The following is an 18,570-nucleotide window of genomic DNA, read 5'->3' on the forward strand; positions in this document are numbered from 1 at the left end:
GCAGTTCAAGAGAATTTAGGAAAATAACAGAACGCTGCTCAGCTTTGTCGGTACAGACACTTTATTTGCAGCTGTGCTCCAGGGCTGCATCTTGTATGTAGACAGCAGTAGATCTAGACACAGGCAAATCATGTGGAGTAGCTAGTGTTTTATGGCCACGTGCCCTGGTCAACACAAGGTTATCAGTTGGCCAGGGCTTTTGATTTTATCAGAGTGCAGTTCTCAAAGTAAGTCTGTGAAATACACTTTGAATAAAGGGATTGCAAAACAAGAAACCGGCTGCACTTCCTCTCTTTGTTCAGCCTATTCCATCATTTAGAAAGGCTGGGGTTTTTTTTCCACTTTGGGGTACGAGAACAGCACAAAGCTGTCTGCAGCAGATGCCACCGGAGTTCCTCCAGCTGCTCTGCACCCAGCTACCCTCTATGGGATCGTGCCTCCCAGGCCCGTTCCCTCTTGTCCAGGTGGCATCGCTTGGAGGTCAAACACGTTTCAGTTATGATCTGCTCAGAGCTGAAGCCTGGTCTCATTCCAGGGAGATGCAGCTGCTTCTGTCAGAGACTGAGCCATCTCCATCAGCGGAGGGGATGGTCACAAGCGTTTGTCTCTCAGGCTCCAGAGGGTGCTTGTCATCACAAGACAAGGGAAAACAAGCCGCGGTCCTTTCTTGCCCACGTACAGGCATTAACCCAACACACTGTCATTGAAAGCAAGGCAGACAACCGCTTTCTGGTGGCCACTGTATTCCCTCTTGATCTCTCCTGTCTCCACGCACCAAAGTCTGGCCAAGTTATCCGAGGAAGCTGGAACACAAAGGAAAAGAGAACAGTGGGATATATTACAATATTATCTTTTAAACTTTTTTTTTAATTGCAAGAAAGTCTGTCCTCTTGCTTCACTCAACACCGTTATTAGCACTGTTGATGACAGCTAAGGAGCCATACACAGCAAGGACCTTGGTGTGTTTCCGCATTACACGTGGTTTTAAGTATTTTGGAGAAAACTTACTGTGGTGGTAGGTACAACATGGATGTTTTGAAAGCACTATCATGCTGCAAACACTGCAAGCAGCATTGCTACCGTGTGGAATAAACAGCACGCATGAGGATCATCTCTCCAATTTAAATGGGAGGCAACAGATGTCCTGTTACAGCACAAGCGAAATGTTTAAGGGAGTTGGTGTAATGGGTTGTGGGTGTGAGGCTGGGTGCTGTAACGAAGGGGGTTTCTCTCCTCACGTTCGCAGGTGAGCTAGGGATTGGTGAGGAAGCATCAGGTATTGGCACTGTACCCAGCCAAACTCATAAATCCCGTGTGAGCACACAGCCCTCCTGCTAGGGGTCCTGGAGTAGTCCAAATCGAATCACTGGACAACAGCAGGCGTACAGTCGGTGCCTTACCTGTGACAATGTACTGGGAGTCCCCAGAGAACGCACAATCCCACATCCAGCCACGAGAGGTTTCCCCGGGGTTATTGCTTTTAATGCTCAGCTCTGTCATCAGAGAGAAGTTTGAAGTCCTCCAAATCTTGCACGTCTGATCTGCAGAACATGTAGCCAAGAGCCTGCAAGGGAGAGAAGCACATGAGTAACCTTATTATTCATGCCGTATGCCTAAAAGCCTCTCATTAATGAGAGCCTGGAACGGTAATGAACTGGAGACCTGCACTCTTCAAAATCAGATTTCTTTGCCCCTATATCATCTGCCTTATGAAATTCAAGCTAAATGGATTTGGTGAAGGAATACACCAAGTTCACCACCTTGCTCTCAGGGATCAGCAGACCGATCCCAGCTGTGAATGCAACTCATGGCCGCGAAACTTGCTGAATATTCACAGAACCTTTCGGAGATCACAGAGCACAAAGCTGGGACGCCACTGACAGTAACCCCCTGCCGGCACGACAGCCTCCTGTCCCGCTCGCTCCGAGGGAGCTGCAGCACGCGTACAGAGCCAACGTCACGCCAACAGCTGGGGCTCAGCGGGTCTCTGATACCTGCCCAGAAAGGACCTGCTGTTCGCACCGCAGGCGAGTGAGCGGGTGGCAGTCACTCACGTGGAATCGGGGCTGAACTTGCACTGGAGGGCGTAGCGGTTGTGTGCTGGGATCTTGGTCTTGGGGATCAGCTGGGTCACCTCCTCTCCGATGCCGCCGGTGAGATTCCAGACGTAACAATTTCCCTGCAAGGAGACGGGAGGATCTGTCGTCAGACTGGGGCGCACCCGCCTGCAAGGGGGGGGGGGGTTCCCCGACCAGCCGACATCCGCCTGCAGAACCACAACACAGTGCAAACCGCACATAGAGCTGGTACGTGGAAACCTGCTGTCTCTGCCCATGTAGGGTATGTGCCAGCAGCTGCTGAAGCACCAGGAAATCCCATGCCATGCTCGAGGCCACCTGAACTTACAGAGCTGTTGACGGCCGCCATGTAACTGGCATCAGGGTCAATGTGAACCGAATTCACGGAAACTTCAGGCTCTGGAATCAGTTGCTCATTGTGGTCTGTTTTCAGGTCCCAGATGTGAATAGCACCGCTCTGATCACCCACAATTAGCTCTGCCTGCAAGAAACGGACAACCTCGTCTCCCGAAGAACAACCCCACAAGCACATGCCACAAGCACGTGCCTTAGGACTGAGGCACAGAAAACACCCCTATAACTTACACAGGAGACAAAGGCACCAAAGGGAGCCTTGCTCCGGTTTCACATGTTGGGGTCTTGCCCGATTATTCCCCAACACAGGGGTACTGCAGAGCTCCAGCTCTCCAGACAGACACCAGCCTGCTGACTCCCCCGAGAGCAAGAGGGGCTGTAACCTCGCGCTCTGCAAAACGGCTCTTTACCTTTTCAGAAGCGTTTGCTAATTTTATGAACCACAGTACAGACAGCTGGTGCCTGATCTCCAGACCTGTGGTACAGCTACGGCTCCAAACATCATTCACAGGAGCCAAGTGATTTTCAACGCTTCTGAGAAGTGGGCATTAAGGTGCAAGTTGGCCAGTGAACAACTGAAGCACTCAGAGTGTACAGAGAGCTGAAAAACACAACCCTAAACGCGTACCCTCCTCTGTATCCCTCGCAGAGGGTAAGGACAAGAGCCAGCTGGAGGGTAGGAATTCTGGCTCCGCTCCCATCTCAGACCACAAGACAGTGCTGGCTCTCCATTAAAACCAGTGCCTTTATAGACAGCCTTGCACTGTCCATTGTTTTAGCAGAATTGCTAGAGTAGATCAGGCCACTGGGCACACCTAATTCTGTAGCTGTGAGCAATAGCTTGTTTCTGAGGATGACAATCATCGTTTGATGTAGCTAGCTGGCTGTACAGTGCAGAAACGTCTTCTGGCTGCCTCAATCATTAGCCCCCTCTTAACATGTTTAAGCACAATTGCTAAAACTGTAATAGTCTCACCTAGACCTTGCTAAATCTCTCTCTAGCATAAGCAAATCAGTGTCACGCTGCAGCAGTGAAGTGCAAAGACCGATCAAGCTATCTGAACGTATACTGCCACCTTTGGACTAATTAACACTGCTCTGCTCCCAAACTAACATTTCTCTTGCAACTCAGCAAGGCTTTAGTTAGCGAAGACCTCACATGCTATATCCATGTCCAACAGCAATGTTTTGTTTTGTGCTAATACATTCTCACAGCAGTGGCATGTCTCAAAGGTAATCAGGGCCATGGTTCACTTTTCCTTGGCAACGGAGCTAGCTTCAGAGCTTCCCAGCCCGCCTTGTGCCACTGGCGCCACTCGAATAATATCCCCTTAGTTACGTTCAGGGGACTGAGACAGGCCCTAACGAGCGCCCCTTTCCACGAGATCCGAGGACAAACTCAGCCCTTAATTTAAGCAACAGCTACAGGTGATTAGCACAGACACGCCGGCTGGAAAGGCGCTGCGCAGGGCAGAGCGCGGCTCTCCGCAGCGGGAAGCAGGCGCAGCAGAAACAGGACGCCGGCCCGTTTCCAGCTCCGCTGCTGGGGCAGGTTTGCTCCGCAGCACAAAGGAGCTTTGGCTTCTGCTGGTGCAGACGCAGGGAACGTCCGTCTGTCCGTCCGTGCGTCCGTCCCACGGGTCTCGCTGGTCACGTTCCTACGCTTCCAGCGGGAAGCAGGCTGGTGCTTGGTCAGCGATGTCACCTGCAGCTCCCGGGACAGCGCCACCAGGACCACGACCTTCCCCGACCAGCGAGAACGTCCCCGCCGCGTGGAGCAGAGCAACGCGCCCGGCTCCCGGGCGTTACGGCATCTCCGCCGGCAGCCGCCTCTTTCAGAAACAGCGGTACCTAGCAGCTAGCGGAGATCACGATGCGCCGCTCCACCCCAGCTCTGCTTCGTGGATATGAACACGTTCATGAACTTCTCTGGGCATCCGCTCGCTGAAGAACGGCTGCCGACACCCGTGAAAGCGTCCCTTGCTGCCGCAACCTGACGCACGCCGCCACGAAGCCCTTGGGCAAACCATTGTCATACAGAGAAAAACGTTCTGCAGCAGCTGCCAGGATAAAACCTCACAGCACCTGGGCTTCGCCGGGAGGAGCAGATCCTGCAAACCCACCCTGACCCAGGAGGGGCCTGGAAACGGCAAGAGACCGCGCTTACCTGGTTGGGGTGCAAGCAGACGCAATTAATAGGAGCGTTCACTTGGAAAATGCGCTGGCACTGGAGGTTACGAGACCTGCAGCCAAAAAAACCAGAGCGAGTCGGAGCGGGCAATCAGATGTCCCACTTGGGGAGCGCGCGAGCAGCCCGCGCGCCCATCGCGGCTCTCGGACCGGGCACGGCACCTCCGGCAGGAACCGCCGGGGAGGGCGGCAGGAAGGCCATCGCCACCGAACCGCCACGGGAGCCTCGGAGAGGCTGCAGTTACCCCAACGGGGACGAATATTCCCATCCCTACTAAAAGCGCCGTGGAACGTGGACAGCCGCGAGCGCCAGAGCTCGGATTTGCATCTGGTACAAATAAGCGGAGCGCCCAGGTCGCGTAAGCAGCAAGACCCAAGGAGGCTGCGCACTCGGCTGCAAACGCTCTCTCCTTCCCGGTGCCCTAAGCTAAGGGAGCGGGACGTGGGCACGGCGACTTATGGAAACGGCAGGTGGGGGAGGTGGGGCCGGTACCGGAGGTCCCATATCCTGGCCATGCAGTCCTCCCCGCCGGTGTACATCCAGCGGCCGTCCTCGTGGAAGCCCACCGAGGTGATGTTCTTGCTCACGCCGTCGTAGTTGATCACCGGGTTGGGGTTATTGGAGTTGAGGTCGTACATGCGAATGTGCTGGTAACCTGCGGCGACCAGCAGGGAGGGGAAGGTAAAGGGACCCGGCGCGGCAGGGGAAACCCCAGCGGAGCCCCTTCCCGCCGCGCCTCGGCGGGGGCTCACCGGCGGCGGCGATCATGCTGCGGTCCGGCGTGATCTCCAGCGCGTTCACCTGCTGCGGCGGCCCGTTAAGGTCCGTAAGCAGCACCGGGCGCGCGGCAGAGCTGCCAAGGGGGGAAGCGGGCCGGATTTTCCTGGGAAACCGGCTGGTCTTATAGGCTGCGATGCTCCAAAATACGGGAGACGACCCGCAGCGAACAGGCGGGTGCGCGGGGATGCCGGCGCGGGCGGCGCCGGCGCAAAGGATACGGAGTCCTGGTGCTGCACGGTGCGGGTGCAGATGCCGCTGTGCGCCTGCCAGAAGCGCACGGTGTGGTCGTAGCCGGCGGTGGCGAGGATCACGGGGTCGCTGCCCACCGTGCCCTGGGCGGCGTTCATGGTCCTGCCGGGGCGCGGGGTCAGGGCGGGCGCACGAGCGCCTGCACGGCTGCGCACGCGTGCCCTGCGCGCGCCCACGTCCCGCCCGTGCACGTCTGCAAAGCTGCGCACACCCACGTCCGCCCGCGCGCGTGGAGCCACGCAGCGACGCCCCGCGCGCTAGTGCCCGCTCGTGGGCTGCGGCCCCCCCGTGGGCTGCCCACCAGTGCCCTGGGCGCACCCGTGCCCCACCCGCGCGCAAGCACGCGCAGAGCCGCGCAAACCGGCCCCCCCCACCCGCGCTCGTGCGGGCAGACCTGCACTTGTGCCCACTCGTGGGCTGCTGTCCCCCGTGGGCGGCCCCCGAGCGCCGCGCGCGCACCCGCGTTCCTCCCGCGCGCCGCCGCCCCGCGCACGGGGGCCCCCGCGTGGGCTGAGGTCCCGCCCCCTCCCCGGAGCCCCCCCCGCCCCCGGCGCCCCGGTACCCGCAGCGGCAGCCGCCCGGCGCCGCGCACCGGGCACGGGGGCACGGCTCGCTCTGCGCATGCGCCGGGCAGCGCTGGCGGCTCGCCTCCCGCCGCCCCGCGCATGCGCGAGGCGCTCGTCCAAAGCGCGCAGCCGCTCGCTCGCCGGCGCCTGGGGCGGTGTCCTTGGAGGAGCGCATGCGCAAAGACTCCGGCGGGTGGCGGGCGATACTATGCGCAGGGCGCGGGGGGGGGAGGCGGGCCGAGACCATGGGGCACGTGGGGGGGGCGTCGAGCCCGCTCCCATCGGCGCCGCCAGGGGGCGCCGCCACCAGCGCGAGTGTGCAGCGCCGAGCACGGGGGACACGGGGGACACGGGGACACGGGATGGGACAGAGGGACACACGGGACACGGAGGCAAGGGACAGGAGGAGGGGGCACTCATGGTGCAGGGGGGACGCACAGGGACACAGTGGCACAGGCAGGCACATGGGGGCACACATGGGGACACGGGGGCACAGAGCAGGATATAGGGACACGCGTGGGGACACACAGCGCCGAAGGCGAGGAGATGGGGGCATATGCAGGGCCACCGATGGGGACACGCCCGGGGACATTGCCACCCTGCCGGCACAGCGCCGCCCGGTGCACCGTGTCACCCCGCGGGGCGCCCGGGACCGGCCCTGCCCGCGGCTCCGGGCCCTTTAAGAGCGGAGGCGGCGGCGGCGGCGGCGGCGGCGGCGGCTCCTGCCAGCGCCCGCGCCCGCGGCCGCCCCGCACCTGCCGGTAAGGCCGGGATGCAGCGGGTGCGGGGCAGCCGGGGTGCACGGGGGGGCTGGGGCTGCTGCGGGCTGCAGGGGAGCCCGGGGGGTGCAGGGGAGCCCGGGGTCCCGGGGGTGCAGGAGTGCCCTGGGTGCTGGGGGGGTGCAGGGTACCTGGAGGGTGCAGGGTGCCCGGGGTACCGGGGGTGCAGGAATGCCCTGGGTGCTGGGGGGGTGCAGGGTGCCCGGAAGGTGCAGGGTGCCCGGGGTACCGGGGGTGCAGGAATGCCCTGGGTGCTGGGGGGGTGCAGGGTGCCCAGAAGGTGCAGGGAAGCCCGGGGTACCGGGGGTGCAGGAATGCCCTGGGTGCTGGGGGGGTGCAGGGTGCCCAGAAGGTGCAGGGGAGCCCGGGGTACCGGGGGTGCAGGAATGCCCTGGGTGCTGGGGGGTGCAGGGTGCCCGGAAGGTGCAGGGTGCCCGGGGTACCGGGGGTGCAGGAATGCCCTGGGTGCTGGGGGGTGCAGGGTGCCCGGAAGGTGCAGGGGAGCCCGGGGTACCGGGGGTGCAGAAGTGCCCTGGGTGCTGGGGGGGTACAGGGTACCTGGAGGGTGCAGGGTGCCCGGGGTACCGGGGGTGCAGGAGTGCCCTGGGTGCTGGGGGGGTATAGGGTACCTGGAGGGTGCAGGGTGCCCGGGGTACCGGGGGTGCAGGAATGCCCTGGGTGCTGGGGGGTGCAGGGTGCCCGAGAGGTGCAGGGGAGCCTGGGATACCAGCAGTATACAAGGAGACTGGGGAGTGCAGCGGGGTGCAGGGTGCCTGGGGGGGGTGCAGGGTGCCCGGGGTGCAGAGATGCCCCAGGGGTGCATGGAGCACTGGGGGCTGCTGTCAGGTGCAGGGATGCCCTGGGTGCTGGGGGGTGCAGGGGTGCACAGGGGAAGCTGGGGGGAGCAGGGGTGCTTGGGGCATGCCTGAGGTGCCCAGGGGGGCTGGGGGCTGCAGTGGGGTGCAGGGGTACCCAGGGGATACCTGCATTTGCAGGGGACCTGGGGTGTATGGGGGGGGGGCAAGGGCTGCTGCAGGGTGCAGGGATGCCCTGGGTGCAGGGGGGTGGTCTCAGGTGTGCAGGCTGCCCAGGGGGCTGGGGGCTGGTGCAGGGCTGCGCTGGGTGCCGAGGGGGAACCCGGGTGTGCAGGGGTGCACAGGGAGCCTGGGGGTACCTGGGGTGCCCAGGGGGGCCGGGGGCTTGCAGGGGCACCTGCAGCAGAGCAGCCCCCTGGCCGGCCGCCCGGCGGTGGGGTCAGAGCAGGGGCAGCGTGGCACCGGGGGGCGGCCGCCCCCACCGGGGCGCGAAGGGCGCACGGGCATGGGGCCTCGGGGGCCCGCGGCCGGCTGTGCCGAGCCGAGCCGTGGAAGACTCTGGAAATGGTGTGTGTGCGTGTGCGCACGGTGCAGGCGCTGCTCTTCCCGCCGCCTTGCCCCCCTGCGCAGGGAAGGGGTGCGGGAAGGAGGGTTTTGCATGGCAACGGTTGAGAAATGACTTAAAGCGAAGCCGTGGGCAGCCGTTCCCCGGTGCCGGCACGCTGCGTGCGGCAGCGTTGCACAGACGCCTCGAAATCGTGCCGCAGAGGGAGGAATCGCGGCGCGGGCACCCTCCGACGCTGCCGGGAGGCCGACGGGCCGCGCTCCTGCTCCCTGCGTCCTTCCCCTCTGCGGGCTCAGCTGCCCTTTTGCTTTTGCTTTCGGGCTGTTCCCGTCTGCGCTAGGGCAGGTAAGTGAGGAGTGAGGGGCGTTTGTGGCTGCCCCTCGCCGGGTGCCGCCGGGCGCCGCGGGGCTTTCCGGCTTGGGGCTGCGCCGAAGCCCTGGGAGCGGCGGCGGAGCGGGGAAGGTGGCGGCGGGGGTCACGCCGGTGCTGGTTAAATTAGAAATTTTGGCTTCTTGCAATCAGTCAGTGCCAGCGACCCACTCGGCAGGGATGCTGCCTTACCCTGGCGGGGGGCCGCGGGGGGGGCCAAACCCTGGCAAACCCGTTTTCTATTTCCATAAGATAACATGTACTAATAACGCCGGATCTCGGCGAGCTGACGGCATCTGTCCGAATATTGATACCTGTCCCGATCAGGCGCAGCGTTCCCATGACAGCGAGAGGAGCGCGCGGCGCGTTGGTGGGCTTCGGGAGCGTCTGCGCGCCCGGTGCCGCGCTCGTCCCCGCCGTGCCCTGCCGGGAGCCCCCGCGCCGCTTCCCCGGCCCCGGCGCAGCCTGGGCCTGGCCGGCGTTTGCAGCCGGCGCGTCGCTGCTAGGCGGCGTGCCGGGAGGGTGCTCCCGGCGGCGGCCGGGCCTGGGGCGAGAGGGACAAAGCTGTGCGGGCTGCGCCCTTAGGCGGGAGCGAGCGCTGCGGCGCTGGCCGGACCGGGAAGGGGCCGGCGGTGCGTGGCCACGGGGGCGAGCGCCGCGCGGAGAGGAAGGGCCCACGCGGAGCTGCTGCCGCTCCGGTAGCGGCAAAACCCTCGCCAGCAGCTTAGAGGCTCGTGCGCTGGCAGGGACCACAATCTGCTTTTCAGCTCCCAAATCCGGCACGTCTGAGTTCTTAAGCCCGAACCTGGGCGCGTTTGGGTCGTAACGCAGCGGGACGGGCTGCTTGCAGCTGCCGGCGGCAGGCTCGGAGCCGGGCTGACCCGGCTCGCTTGCAGGCGGCGTGCTCCGCTCGTCGCTCCCGCGGGACCCGCCGTGGGCGCCGCGCTCCCCGCTCCGGATGCGCCCGGCCGCGGGCATCCCGGAGGCGCCCGACGCGCAGCGCTGCCTCTGCCTCGCCGCGCGCTCTGGAGCGGGCAAAAAGCCCCCGAAAAGAAAAATTGCATATATATGTATGTGTGCGTATATATATAGATATATATCTATATATATCAATACACAGGTCTATACATATAAAGTTACAGTGGCGCTTGTGAGCGACGCAGGGGGCTCTCGGCGGCAGGGCAGCGCGCGTGAGCCGCAGCGGCATGGCGGCAGCACCGCTCCCGCGGGCGCAGTTCCCCTCGGAGGCTCCTCGGCCCTTCCCGTCTGCCGGCCCCCGCGGGACGGGTGCCGGCGTCCGCCCCGGGCCCGGCACGCGCCGGGGATGGAGGGCGTCACCGCCGCTGGCCCGGCCGGTGATAGCGGGCGCAGGGGCGGTTTCGGGGGCGTTGAGGCTCCCTGCCGCCTATTAATAATGAGGCCGGTGGGGGGGGGCTGCGGGAGCCCTGCCGGCGGCAGCGGGGGGGGCGCAAGGGGAACGGCGTCGCCGGATCGCGCGGGAGCCGCAGGGTGCGCGGGGGCCGGGAGCGGAGCCGCCGAGGGGGGACCCCTGCGCCGTCCCTCCAGCTGAGGGGGGCAGGGGAGGGGGCACCTGCCGTCCCCCCCCCCCCCCCGAGACCGCAGTCAGTTCGGGCTCGTTTTCATGGAAATTGGTAGATCCCCGTCTCACGAGCTCTTGAAATCGATTCAGGGCAAGGGGGGGGGGGGGGAAAGGCTTCAAATGAGCTTTATGAATCTTAATTGCGACAACGCTGACACGAGCGCCACGTTGTGCCCCCAATACCCTACGCGTCCCGCGAGGGCTCGAACATCGGCTTAACCGGGCAAATCTCTCTCCCCGCGCGCGGCGGCGGCGGACAATCGGCCCCTTGTCCCCCCCGCCGCGAGGGCGCGGGGCCGCCGCGCTCGCCTCCCACGGAGCTCAAACCCGGCTCCCTCTGGCCCCGCTGCCCCAGGTCAACCTTATCTTCCAGCAGCCGGAAAAATTCACGCAGCGGCGAGGACGAGGCTCTCGTCCGTGCCGGGACCCCCCCAGCCTCCCCCGCGGCGCCCGGGAGGAGCTCCCTCCCTCCGGCTCCGGCGTGCCCCCCCCGGGGGTGCTTTCTGAGCAGGGGGGGGCTGCGGCGGAGGCGACCCGGCCCGCCGCAGCCCTCCGCCCGCCCCGCAGGCATGGCCTTCCAGCGGAGCCACAAGCTGAACCTCCTGCGCCTCGCCGTGCTCCTCGTCGTCGCCTTGGCCGGCATCAAGTTCCTCTTCCGAGACAGGTGAGCGGCGCCCCGGGGCGGCCGCGGCGGGCTCGGCGCCCCGGGGGGCTGGCGGCGCCTCCCACCCCGCTCCGCTCCCCTCCGCGCAGTTTCACCCTGGAGCTGCCCAAGGCGGCCGGCCGGGACGGCGGGTTCTGGGGCGCAGCGGGCGACGGCCCCCCGCGCGCCCAGCCCCGGAGCCGGCCGCCGGAGCTGCCCGCCGCGGGACGCCGGCCCGGGCAGCGCCTCTCCAAGGACTTCAGCGGCACCCAGATGAGGCTGGTGCACCTGGACCTCAAGGGCGCTGCGCCCCGCGTCTCCTACCTGGAGCAGGTGAGGGCGGCCCGACGGCGGGGAAGGGGCTGCGGGCACGGCGGAGCGCCCCGCGCCGGCAGCCTCAGCCTGCCCCCGCCGTCCCGCAGGTCTTCCCGCTCCTGTCCCAGCTGGGCGCCAATGGCATCCTGGTCGAGTACGAGGACATGTTCCCCTTCAAGGGGGAGCTGGAGACCCTCAGGTCCCCGTACGCCTACAGGTGAGCGGGGCGGCGTGCCCCTCTCCCCGGGAGGCGCTGCCCAGGGCAGAGCCGGCGCTGAGGCCGCCCCTGCCCTCCGCAGCGAGGAAGACGTCGAGCGGATCCAGCAGCTGGCGGAGCTCAGCAAGCTGGAGGTGGTTCCCCTGGTGCAGACCTTCGGGCACGTGGAGGTAGGCGAGATGCCGGGAGCGCTCCCGTGGCCCCCGGAGGTGCAGGACGCCCTGGGGACGCCGCGGGACCCCCCGCCCCGGGGCAGGGCTGCAGCCCCCGGGGACGAGCCCACCACCGGGGTCCCTCTCCCGGCGCAGTTCATCCTCAAGCACGAGAAGTACCAGCACCTGCGCGAGGTCGAGCGCTTCCCCAACAGCTTCAACCCGCACGTCCCGGACACGCTGGCCCTGCTCAAGAGCGTCCTGTCGCAGGTGATGGAGAAGCACAGGCGCTCCACCTGGATCCACATCGGCGCGGACGAGGTGAGCGGCGGGCCGTGGCGCCGGAGCCTGCCGGCGCGCGGTGGCCGCGTGGACCTCCGCGATGGCCCCGCACACCGAGGTGCCCGGTCGTGTCTTGGGCGCTGGAGGCTCCAGGCATGCTTCGCAGCATCCCCGTCTGCCCCCACATCCAGGTCTTCCACCTCGGGGAAGGGATGGACTCCAAGAACTGGATGAGCCGCAACAAGGGCGACGTGGGGACCATGTACCTGAACCACGTCAAGGAGGTGGTGAGCTTCCTCGCCGCGCAGCACCGGGGGCTGCGGGCCCTCATGTGGGACGACATGCTGCGCAAGATCGGCGTGGGAGCGCTGCGAGGTGAGGACGGGCTCGGGGCCGGCGCCGCGCGGGAAAGCCCCCGCCGCCGGCCCGCTCAGCCCCTGCCCCGGCTGCCCGCCAGAGTCGGGGATAGCGAAGCGGGTCTCGCCCGTGCTGTGGTTCTACGCCCCGGACTTCGACGCCCAGCAGATCGGTAAGGCGGCGCGGCGGTGGCGGAGACCTGCTGTCCCACCCGGCGCCGGTGCTGGACGGGACGGACCGGCGCTGGGCTCCAGCCCCTGCTGGGCGCCCCGCAGCTCCCCGCGCTCCTGCTGCTGGTGGGGCCGCAGGGCCTGCTGGTGGGTTGTCCCAGCCCGAGGCCGGGCGCCTGCCCCGTCCCCTGCTGTCCCCACGCCGCTGGGGCCGGGGGGCCGAGGGTGCCCCCAAGGCCGGCCGAGCCGGGAGCGCGGCCCCACTCGCCTCCCGCCGCAGGGCAGTTTGTCGCAAAATACGCCGAGAGCGGCTTCGAGACGGTCTGGTTCGCCAGCGCCTTCAAGGGCACCACGGGCCCGGCCCAGGCCTGGACCCCCCTGAGCCACCACCTGCAGAACCACCTGAGCTGGCTGAAGGTGGTGGAGGCCATGCCGCGCTTCCCCTCCCTGCGCCTCCAGGGCATCGTCCTCACCGGCTGGCAGAGGTGAGGGGACCGCGGCCGGCACGGCGTCCCCCCGCCGCTGGCCCGGAGGCGACCGCGCGCCCCTGTGCCCGCTGCAGGTACGATCACTACTCGGCGCTCTGCGAGCTGCTGCCCGTCAGCATCCCGTCGCTGGCCGTGTGCCTGCAGACGCTGGCGAACGGTGAGCTCCCGGCGGGGATCCCGCCGCAGCGGGGCCGGCCGCGTGCCGGCGGGTCCGGGCTCCCCCCGCCGCCGCCCGCTCACCCGGGCGTTTCGGCCCGTCTGCTCGCCTCCCCCAGGGGGGTTCACGGAAGAGACGAAGAGGAAGGTCCTGGACGCGCTGGGCTTCCAGAGCATCCAGCTGGAGCAGAGCAGGTGGTGGGTGCCCAGCGCCTCGGGAGGCGGGCGCCCCATGGGACCCACGCCTCGGGCTCCCAAACCCCTGCCCCAAGTCCCCAGACCCCTCGGGGCGGGGGGGGCCCCCACGGCGATGCCGGGCGCTCAGGGTCACCCCGGCGGGGGGGGGGGGCGACGGCCCCTTTCGCGGCTGCTGGAGCCCGCTGGGCTCTCGCCTCTCATCCTCGCTTTGCTCCTAGCGAGGGAAACGGAGCTTTTCCCGGCGCCGAAGTCTATCGCATGGTCGAGCAAGTTAACAACCACTTGAAGGAGAGCGTGGTTAAGGTCCTGGAGGAGGAGAGGTAACGGCGGGGCCGGGCGGCTCTGGGAGCCGGCGGGGTCTGGCCGGGCCGCGCGGGGACGTCAGCCGGCCCCGACGGCCGCGCGTGGGCTGCCCCCTCCGGCCCCGCGTCGGCGCCTTCCCGCGGGCGCATCCCGCTGGGTGCACAGCGCCCGTCGCAGCCCCGGGCGCCCCGGCCCGCCTGCGCTCCGGGAGCCCCGCCAAGGGGAGCGGGGGGCGCAGCACCCTGCCCCGCGGCACCGCGCCGCGCTTCTTTCTTTCTGTGAAACCTCTGCTCTGAGTGTTTGCAGGGGGGGCGACCTGACACCCCCCCCCCCCCCGCTGCACCTCTCCCAGCGCCGTCAAGGGCTGGTTCAGCCCCTACCACCGCAAGCACCAGTTCGGCAACCCGCGCAACATGGAGAGCTTCGGCAGCCGGCTGCTCAAGTACGTGGGGCGCCCGGCGCGGGGGGCCGGCGGGGCCGGGCTCGGCTGCCGGGACCCGGCTCTCACCCCGCGCTGCCTCCCGCCCGCCCCGGTGCCAGGATCCACGACGACTGGGAGAGCTTCGTCCGCACCCTGCGCTCGCAGCTGGAGAGCATCTACTTCCCCGACACGGTGGAGGAGTGGCTGGAGGAGAACGTCAACCCCTACCTGGACCCGCTGCGCGACCTGGTCCGCGACTACCGGGCCATCATCCGCCTGAACGCCCGCCCCAAGGTGCCGTAGGGGCCCGGTGGTGGGGCTGGTGGTGCCCGGCCCCGGCGGGGACCCCGCGAGCCGGCGGCTCCCGCGAGCATCCTGCGTCACGCTGAGCACGGCAGGACCCGCTGGAGCTGCCCTGCGCCCCGGCTGGAGGCTCACAGGCGTTGCGGGCACGTGGGTGCACCGTCCCCGCGCTGGCTGGCCTCTGGGTGACAAACGTGGCAAGCGGGGCCAGCGGTGGTGGCCAGGCCGGACCAGACCTCCCGCATCCTGGTGCCGGCGGCGGTGGTTGGCTGCAAACCTGTTCTGCTCGATACGGGGCTGCGGCTGGTTTTGTGCTGCACGGAGAGCTCCTGTGCCCCCCTTCCCCAATAAAGTATTTTCGTAGACGCGGCTGGGTGCTGGTGAGGTGAGCGCAGAGCACCGGCCCCCTCTCCCCAGAGGAGAGCTGCTGCAAGTATGTTGGGGGATGGTGTTTGTGGGTGCTGCTGGGAGACCCCCGTGCCGGGCTGAGCCCTCCCGGCGCTGCAGGCTGTTGCAAGCGAGGGCTTTCCGGAGGTGCTCGCCCCGTCCCATGCAATGCGGTTTGTTCCTAGCTGGCCTGGGGCCCTCGGTGGGGCCTCTGGGCTTTTCACTGCACGTTTTTCTGCTCTTTAAAGAGGGCCTGGAAGTGGCGCGAGCCACGGAGGGAGCAGCAGCAGGGCCGCGCGGGCCGGAGCTCGCTGCTGCGTGTGCCCGGAGCAGGGTCGCGGTCACTCCGCTACGCCTGGAGCGGGCCGAGGCAGCAATTGCACCGAGGCGGGGGGAAGGCTCAGCGCTGGCACCGGCCCGGGGGCCGATTTGCTCCCGTTTCTCCTCCAGCGCCCGCCGGAGCGTTGCTGCTGGAGGTCGGGGGCTGCCCCGCAGCGTGGCGCGGAGCAGCGCCGGAGAGGCACCGGGGCAGGGGTGCCCCGCGCCGCGTCCCCGGGGCTGGGGGTGGAGAGCGGATGGAGCCCTCCCCGCGCAGGGGAAGCTGCAGGGCACGGAGGGGCCTGCGGTTAGGTGCGTTGTGTATGTTATGGGGAGGTGGAGGATGCGAGGGAAGCCCCCGGCGCCACGCCGCCAAGCCCCAGCCCCCCGCGCTGCAGCCCTGGCTGAGACCCGCGGCGAATGAGGTCCCCGTCCAGCCGCGCACCACCAGGCTGCAGGATTAGAGGGCAGATTAGACGGCGTTTCGCCCTGGCAACCCAAATATCCTGGATTGGAAAGTGGGGGTGGGGGAGAGGAGAAGGACCCTGCTGTCCCTGAGGGGGGGTAAGCCCTGAGCCAGGAGGGGGCTGGGGCCATGCAGGGAGGCCTCGAGCTGCAGCCCAGAGGATGCACGGGGGCCTGGGCAGGGGCCTGGGGTGGGCAGGTGGCATCCGGCGGGGGGGGCTTGTGCAGCGGGCTTTGTTCCCCCCCATCCTTTCCTCTGTCCCACCCGCTAGCCAGGGTCTGCAGCTGCACCACCCCAGGGCACTGCAACTCCAGGTGCATCACAGCTGGACCACCCCAGGGCACTGCGACCCCGGGTGCATCACAGCTGCACCACCCCAGGGCACTGTGACCCCGATGCATCACAGCTGGACTGCCCCAGGGCACTGCGACCCCGGGTGCATCACAGCTGCACCACCCCAGGGCACTGCGACCCCGATGCATCACAGCTACACCGCCCCAGGGCACTGCAACTCCAGGTGCATCACAGCTGGACCACCCCAGGGCACTGTGACCGCGGGTGCATCACAGCTGGACCACCCCAGGGCACTGCGACCCCCATGTATCACAGCTGCACCACCCCAGGGCACTGCGACCCCAGGTGCATCACGGCTGGACCGCCCCAGGGCACTGCGACCCCGATGCATCACAGCTGCACCACCCCAGGGCACTGCGACCCCGGGTGCATCACAGCTGGACCGCCCCAGGGCACTGCGACCCCAATGCATCACAGCTGGACTGCCCCAGGGCACTGCGACCCCGATGCATTTCAGCTGGACCACCCCAGGGCACTGCGACCCCAGGTGCATCACAGCTGGACCACCCCAGTGTACTGCAACCCTGACGCATCACAGCTGGACTGCCCCAGGGCACTGCGACCCCGGGTGCATCACAGCTGCACCACCCCAGGGCACTGTGACCCCGATGCATCACAGCTGCACCGCCCCAGGGCACTGCAACTCCAGGTGCATCACAGCTGGACCACCCCAGGGCACTGCGACCCCGGGTGCATCACAGCTGCACCACCCCAGGGCACTGTGACCCCGATGCATCACAGCTGGACCACCCCAGGGCACTGTGACCCCAAGTGCATCACAGCTGGACAGCCCCAGGGCACTGCGACCCCAATGCATCACAGCTGGACAGCCCCAGGGCACTGCGACCCCAGGTGCATCACAGCTGGATCACCCCAGGGCACTGTGACCCCAGGTGCATCACAGCTGGACCACCCCAGTGTACTGCGACCCCAGGTGCATCACAGCTGGACAGCCCCAGGGCACTGCGACCCCGGGTGCATCACAGCTGGACCACCCCAGGGCACTGTGACCACCAACGTGCTGCAGCTGCCCTGCCCCAGTGCCTTGCGATGCCCAATGCTCTTCATCCCTTTTAACGGCTAGCTGGGGTACCGGCCCTTTGGAGTGGTGGGCCCCAAGGTTAACTTGCAGAATGGGGACCCCAGCAAGGCTTTTAGACAGCAGCTTGTCTGAAAGAGCAGAAGTTTGGGTGCAATTTTGGGCAGGTGATGGATTTACCCTGCATTTACTGGGCATCATGAGCACATTAACACCTTGTGCACAGCGGGCCCCCTTTCCCAACTGGCTCTTCAGCACTCTCTTCGTCCTCAGCGTGGCCAGGCATACTCCACACTTTAAATGTCTCAGTGATTTAAACTGTAAAAAAATGCAAGAGGATGAATGCCACTGGCTGTTGTGTCTACAAAAGTGGAAAATGAGACAGTAATAAGGGCTTTATTTAAAGAAATTGAAAAACAGCTCCAGCCTGATTGCCATTATTAGCCACCAAAGGCTGATGGTTGGTGATTGCAAAGGCCAGGGGATCAGGGCCTGCGGAGGGCACGCCACCGGGCACCGCCAAGCTGGGCTTTCCTGCCGGGTCGCCTCTCCCCTTCGGGGCTCTCCAGGGCTGTCGGTGCAGGCTGCGGCGCCCACCCAGGCCGGCCCCGGCCCTGCCGAGCCTGGCAGCCCCTTTGCTCGTCTCGCCCTGGAGGATCTGCCACCCTGGGGGTCTTCACCAAGGCGGGGGCTGCGCTTTGCCAGGGGACGGTGCCCAGGCGGGGACCTGCAGCAGGGCCTGGAGGAGCAGTGCTGGGGGGCAGCACGGGCTCTGCTGCTCTCCCCTCCGGGCAGGCGGGTGATGCCCCACCGTCCCAGGGCCGTCCCGGGGCTGGCGGAGCCCCTGCACCGGGGCCGGGGGCGCCGAGACCTGCCGGCTGCCTGCACCGCGGCTGTGCCGGCGGGCTGGAGGGGGGTCCCGAGGGCGATGCGCCGCCGCTCCGAGCGCCCCCCCCGGCTCCTCCGCTACCGGTGGCGCCCCCCGCCCCGCCGCGCCCGCCGCGCCCCGCCCCGGGCGCCCGCCGCCGCCGCCGCCGCCGCCTCCGGAGCGGGCTGGGCTGGGCTGGGCTGGGCGGGGGGCCCGCGCCGAGCCGCGCCGAGCCGCTGCCCGCCCCTCGCCGGCGCCGCGGAGGATGCTCGGGCCGTGAGCCCCGGCAGGCGCGGAGCGCCGGCGCCGCGGAGCCATGGGCAAGGACCAGGAGCTGGTGCAGGCGGTGAAGGCGGAGGACGTCGGCGCCGTGCAGAAGCTGCTGCAGAGGCCCAAGCCCGGCAAAGCCAGTGAGTGCCGCGGCGGCGGGGCCCGGTGCGCCGCGGCGGCGCCGGGGCCGGGGCCGGGGCTGGGGGGCGGCGGCGGCGCCGCGGGGAGGGAGCCGGGGCCGGGGGGCGGCGGGGCGAGCGGAGCCGGGCACCCCCCGCCCGGTGCTGGCGGGGCTCGGCCGGGTATTCGCCCCCCCCCACTCCCCGCCGGTGCCCGGCGCATCCCTGGCCCCCGGCGGCGCCTGCCGGTGCGGCGGGGCCGGGCCGACGTGCCCGGGGGGCGGCGGGGGGCGGCGGAGCGGCCCGGGCTGCGCGGTGCTCGGCGCTGCAGCCGCCGCTGCCGGCACCCCCAAAGCGGCCGCGGGGCCCCGGCAGCGGCCTCGCCGCCCTCGCCCGGG

At 67.3% G+C, this 18,570-nt stretch overlaps 3 protein-coding genes across 6 annotated transcripts in view; 2 read left to right on the top strand and 1 right to left on the bottom strand.

Moving 5' to 3' along the window:
* Positions 1-38: 38 nt before the first annotated feature.
* MLST8 (MTOR associated protein, LST8 homolog) lies at positions 39-6,391 on the bottom strand. Of its 2 annotated transcripts, none has more exons than XM_068908172.1 (9): positions 6,215-6,391; positions 5,622-5,754; positions 5,376-5,427; positions 5,116-5,278; positions 4,600-4,675; positions 2,407-2,559; positions 2,055-2,179; positions 1,401-1,564; positions 39-803 (listed from the first exon to the last, which is right to left on the bottom strand). In XM_068908172.1, exons 2-9 carry the CDS (start codon positions 5,748-5,750, stop codon positions 685-687), a joined length of 981 nt encoding a protein of 326 aa, XP_068764273.1. In that variant the 5' UTR covers positions 5,751-5,754; positions 6,215-6,391; the 3' UTR covers positions 39-684. The 2 variants fall into 2 exon arrangements, with proteins under 2 accessions (XP_068764273.1, XP_068764274.1); XM_068908173.1 differs by lacking the exon at positions 6,215-6,391 and adding an exon at positions 6,047-6,147.
* A 570-nt stretch (positions 6,392-6,961) lies between these two features.
* Positions 6,962-14,729, top strand: LOC138061095 (hexosaminidase D-like). 2 transcript variants are annotated; one of them, XM_068908778.1, is made up of 14 exons: positions 6,962-6,979; positions 10,914-11,010; positions 11,100-11,322; positions 11,412-11,521; positions 11,604-11,691; positions 11,830-11,994; positions 12,147-12,330; positions 12,413-12,484; positions 12,763-12,967; positions 13,045-13,127; positions 13,246-13,324; positions 13,543-13,644; positions 13,980-14,069; positions 14,168-14,729. In XM_068908778.1, exons 2-14 carry the CDS (start codon positions 10,916-10,918, stop codon positions 14,349-14,351), a joined length of 1,680 nt encoding a protein of 559 aa, XP_068764879.1. In that variant the 5' UTR covers positions 6,962-6,979; positions 10,914-10,915; the 3' UTR covers positions 14,352-14,729. The 2 variants fall into 2 exon arrangements, with proteins under 2 accessions (XP_068764879.1, XP_068764878.1); XM_068908777.1 differs by lacking the exon at positions 6,962-6,979 and adding an exon at positions 8,271-8,722.
* Positions 14,730-18,025: 3,296 nt separating this feature from the next.
* Positions 18,026-18,570, top strand: part of CASKIN1 (CASK interacting protein 1) — a 37,606-nt gene continuing 37,061 nt past the window's right edge. For both annotated transcript variants that reach the window (XM_068908750.1, XM_068908751.1), the window contains exon 1: positions 18,026-18,193. In XM_068908750.1, the coding sequence (XP_068764851.1) occupies positions 18,100-18,193 (94 nt within the window). In that variant the 5' untranslated portion in view covers positions 18,026-18,099. The remainder of the gene's footprint in view (positions 18,194-18,570) is intronic.

The sequence above is a fragment of the Struthio camelus genome, chromosome 15, assembly GCF_040807025.1.
Source record: "Struthio camelus isolate bStrCam1 chromosome 15, bStrCam1.hap1, whole genome shotgun sequence".
NCBI lineage: Eukaryota > Metazoa > Chordata > Aves > Struthioniformes > Struthionidae > Struthio > Struthio camelus.

Bases quoted from the DNA above. Each gene is read 5' to 3' on its own strand.
- MLST8 (XM_068908172.1), bottom strand. From the start codon at position 5,750: ATGAACGCCGCCCAGGGCACGGTGGGCAGCGACCCCGTGATCCTCGCC. The intron at 5,279-5,375 runs GTGAGCCCCCGC...TGGTCGCCGCAG, and splicing joins CAGCATGATCGCCGCCGCCG to GTTACCAGCACATTCGCATG. The intron at 804-1,400 runs GTAAGGCACCGA...TTTGTGTTCCAG, and splicing joins CTCCCAGTACATTGTCACAG to CTTCCTCGGATAACTTGGCC.
- LOC138061095 (XM_068908778.1), top strand. From the start codon at position 10,916: ATGGCCTTCCAGCGGAGCCACAAGCTGAACCTCCTGCGCCTCGCCGTG. The intron at 12,331-12,412 runs GTGAGGACGGGC...GCTGCCCGCCAG, and splicing joins CGGCGTGGGAGCGCTGCGAG to AGTCGGGGATAGCGAAGCGG. The intron at 12,485-12,762 runs GTAAGGCGGCGC...CTCCCGCCGCAG, and splicing joins CTTCGACGCCCAGCAGATCG to GGCAGTTTGTCGCAAAATAC.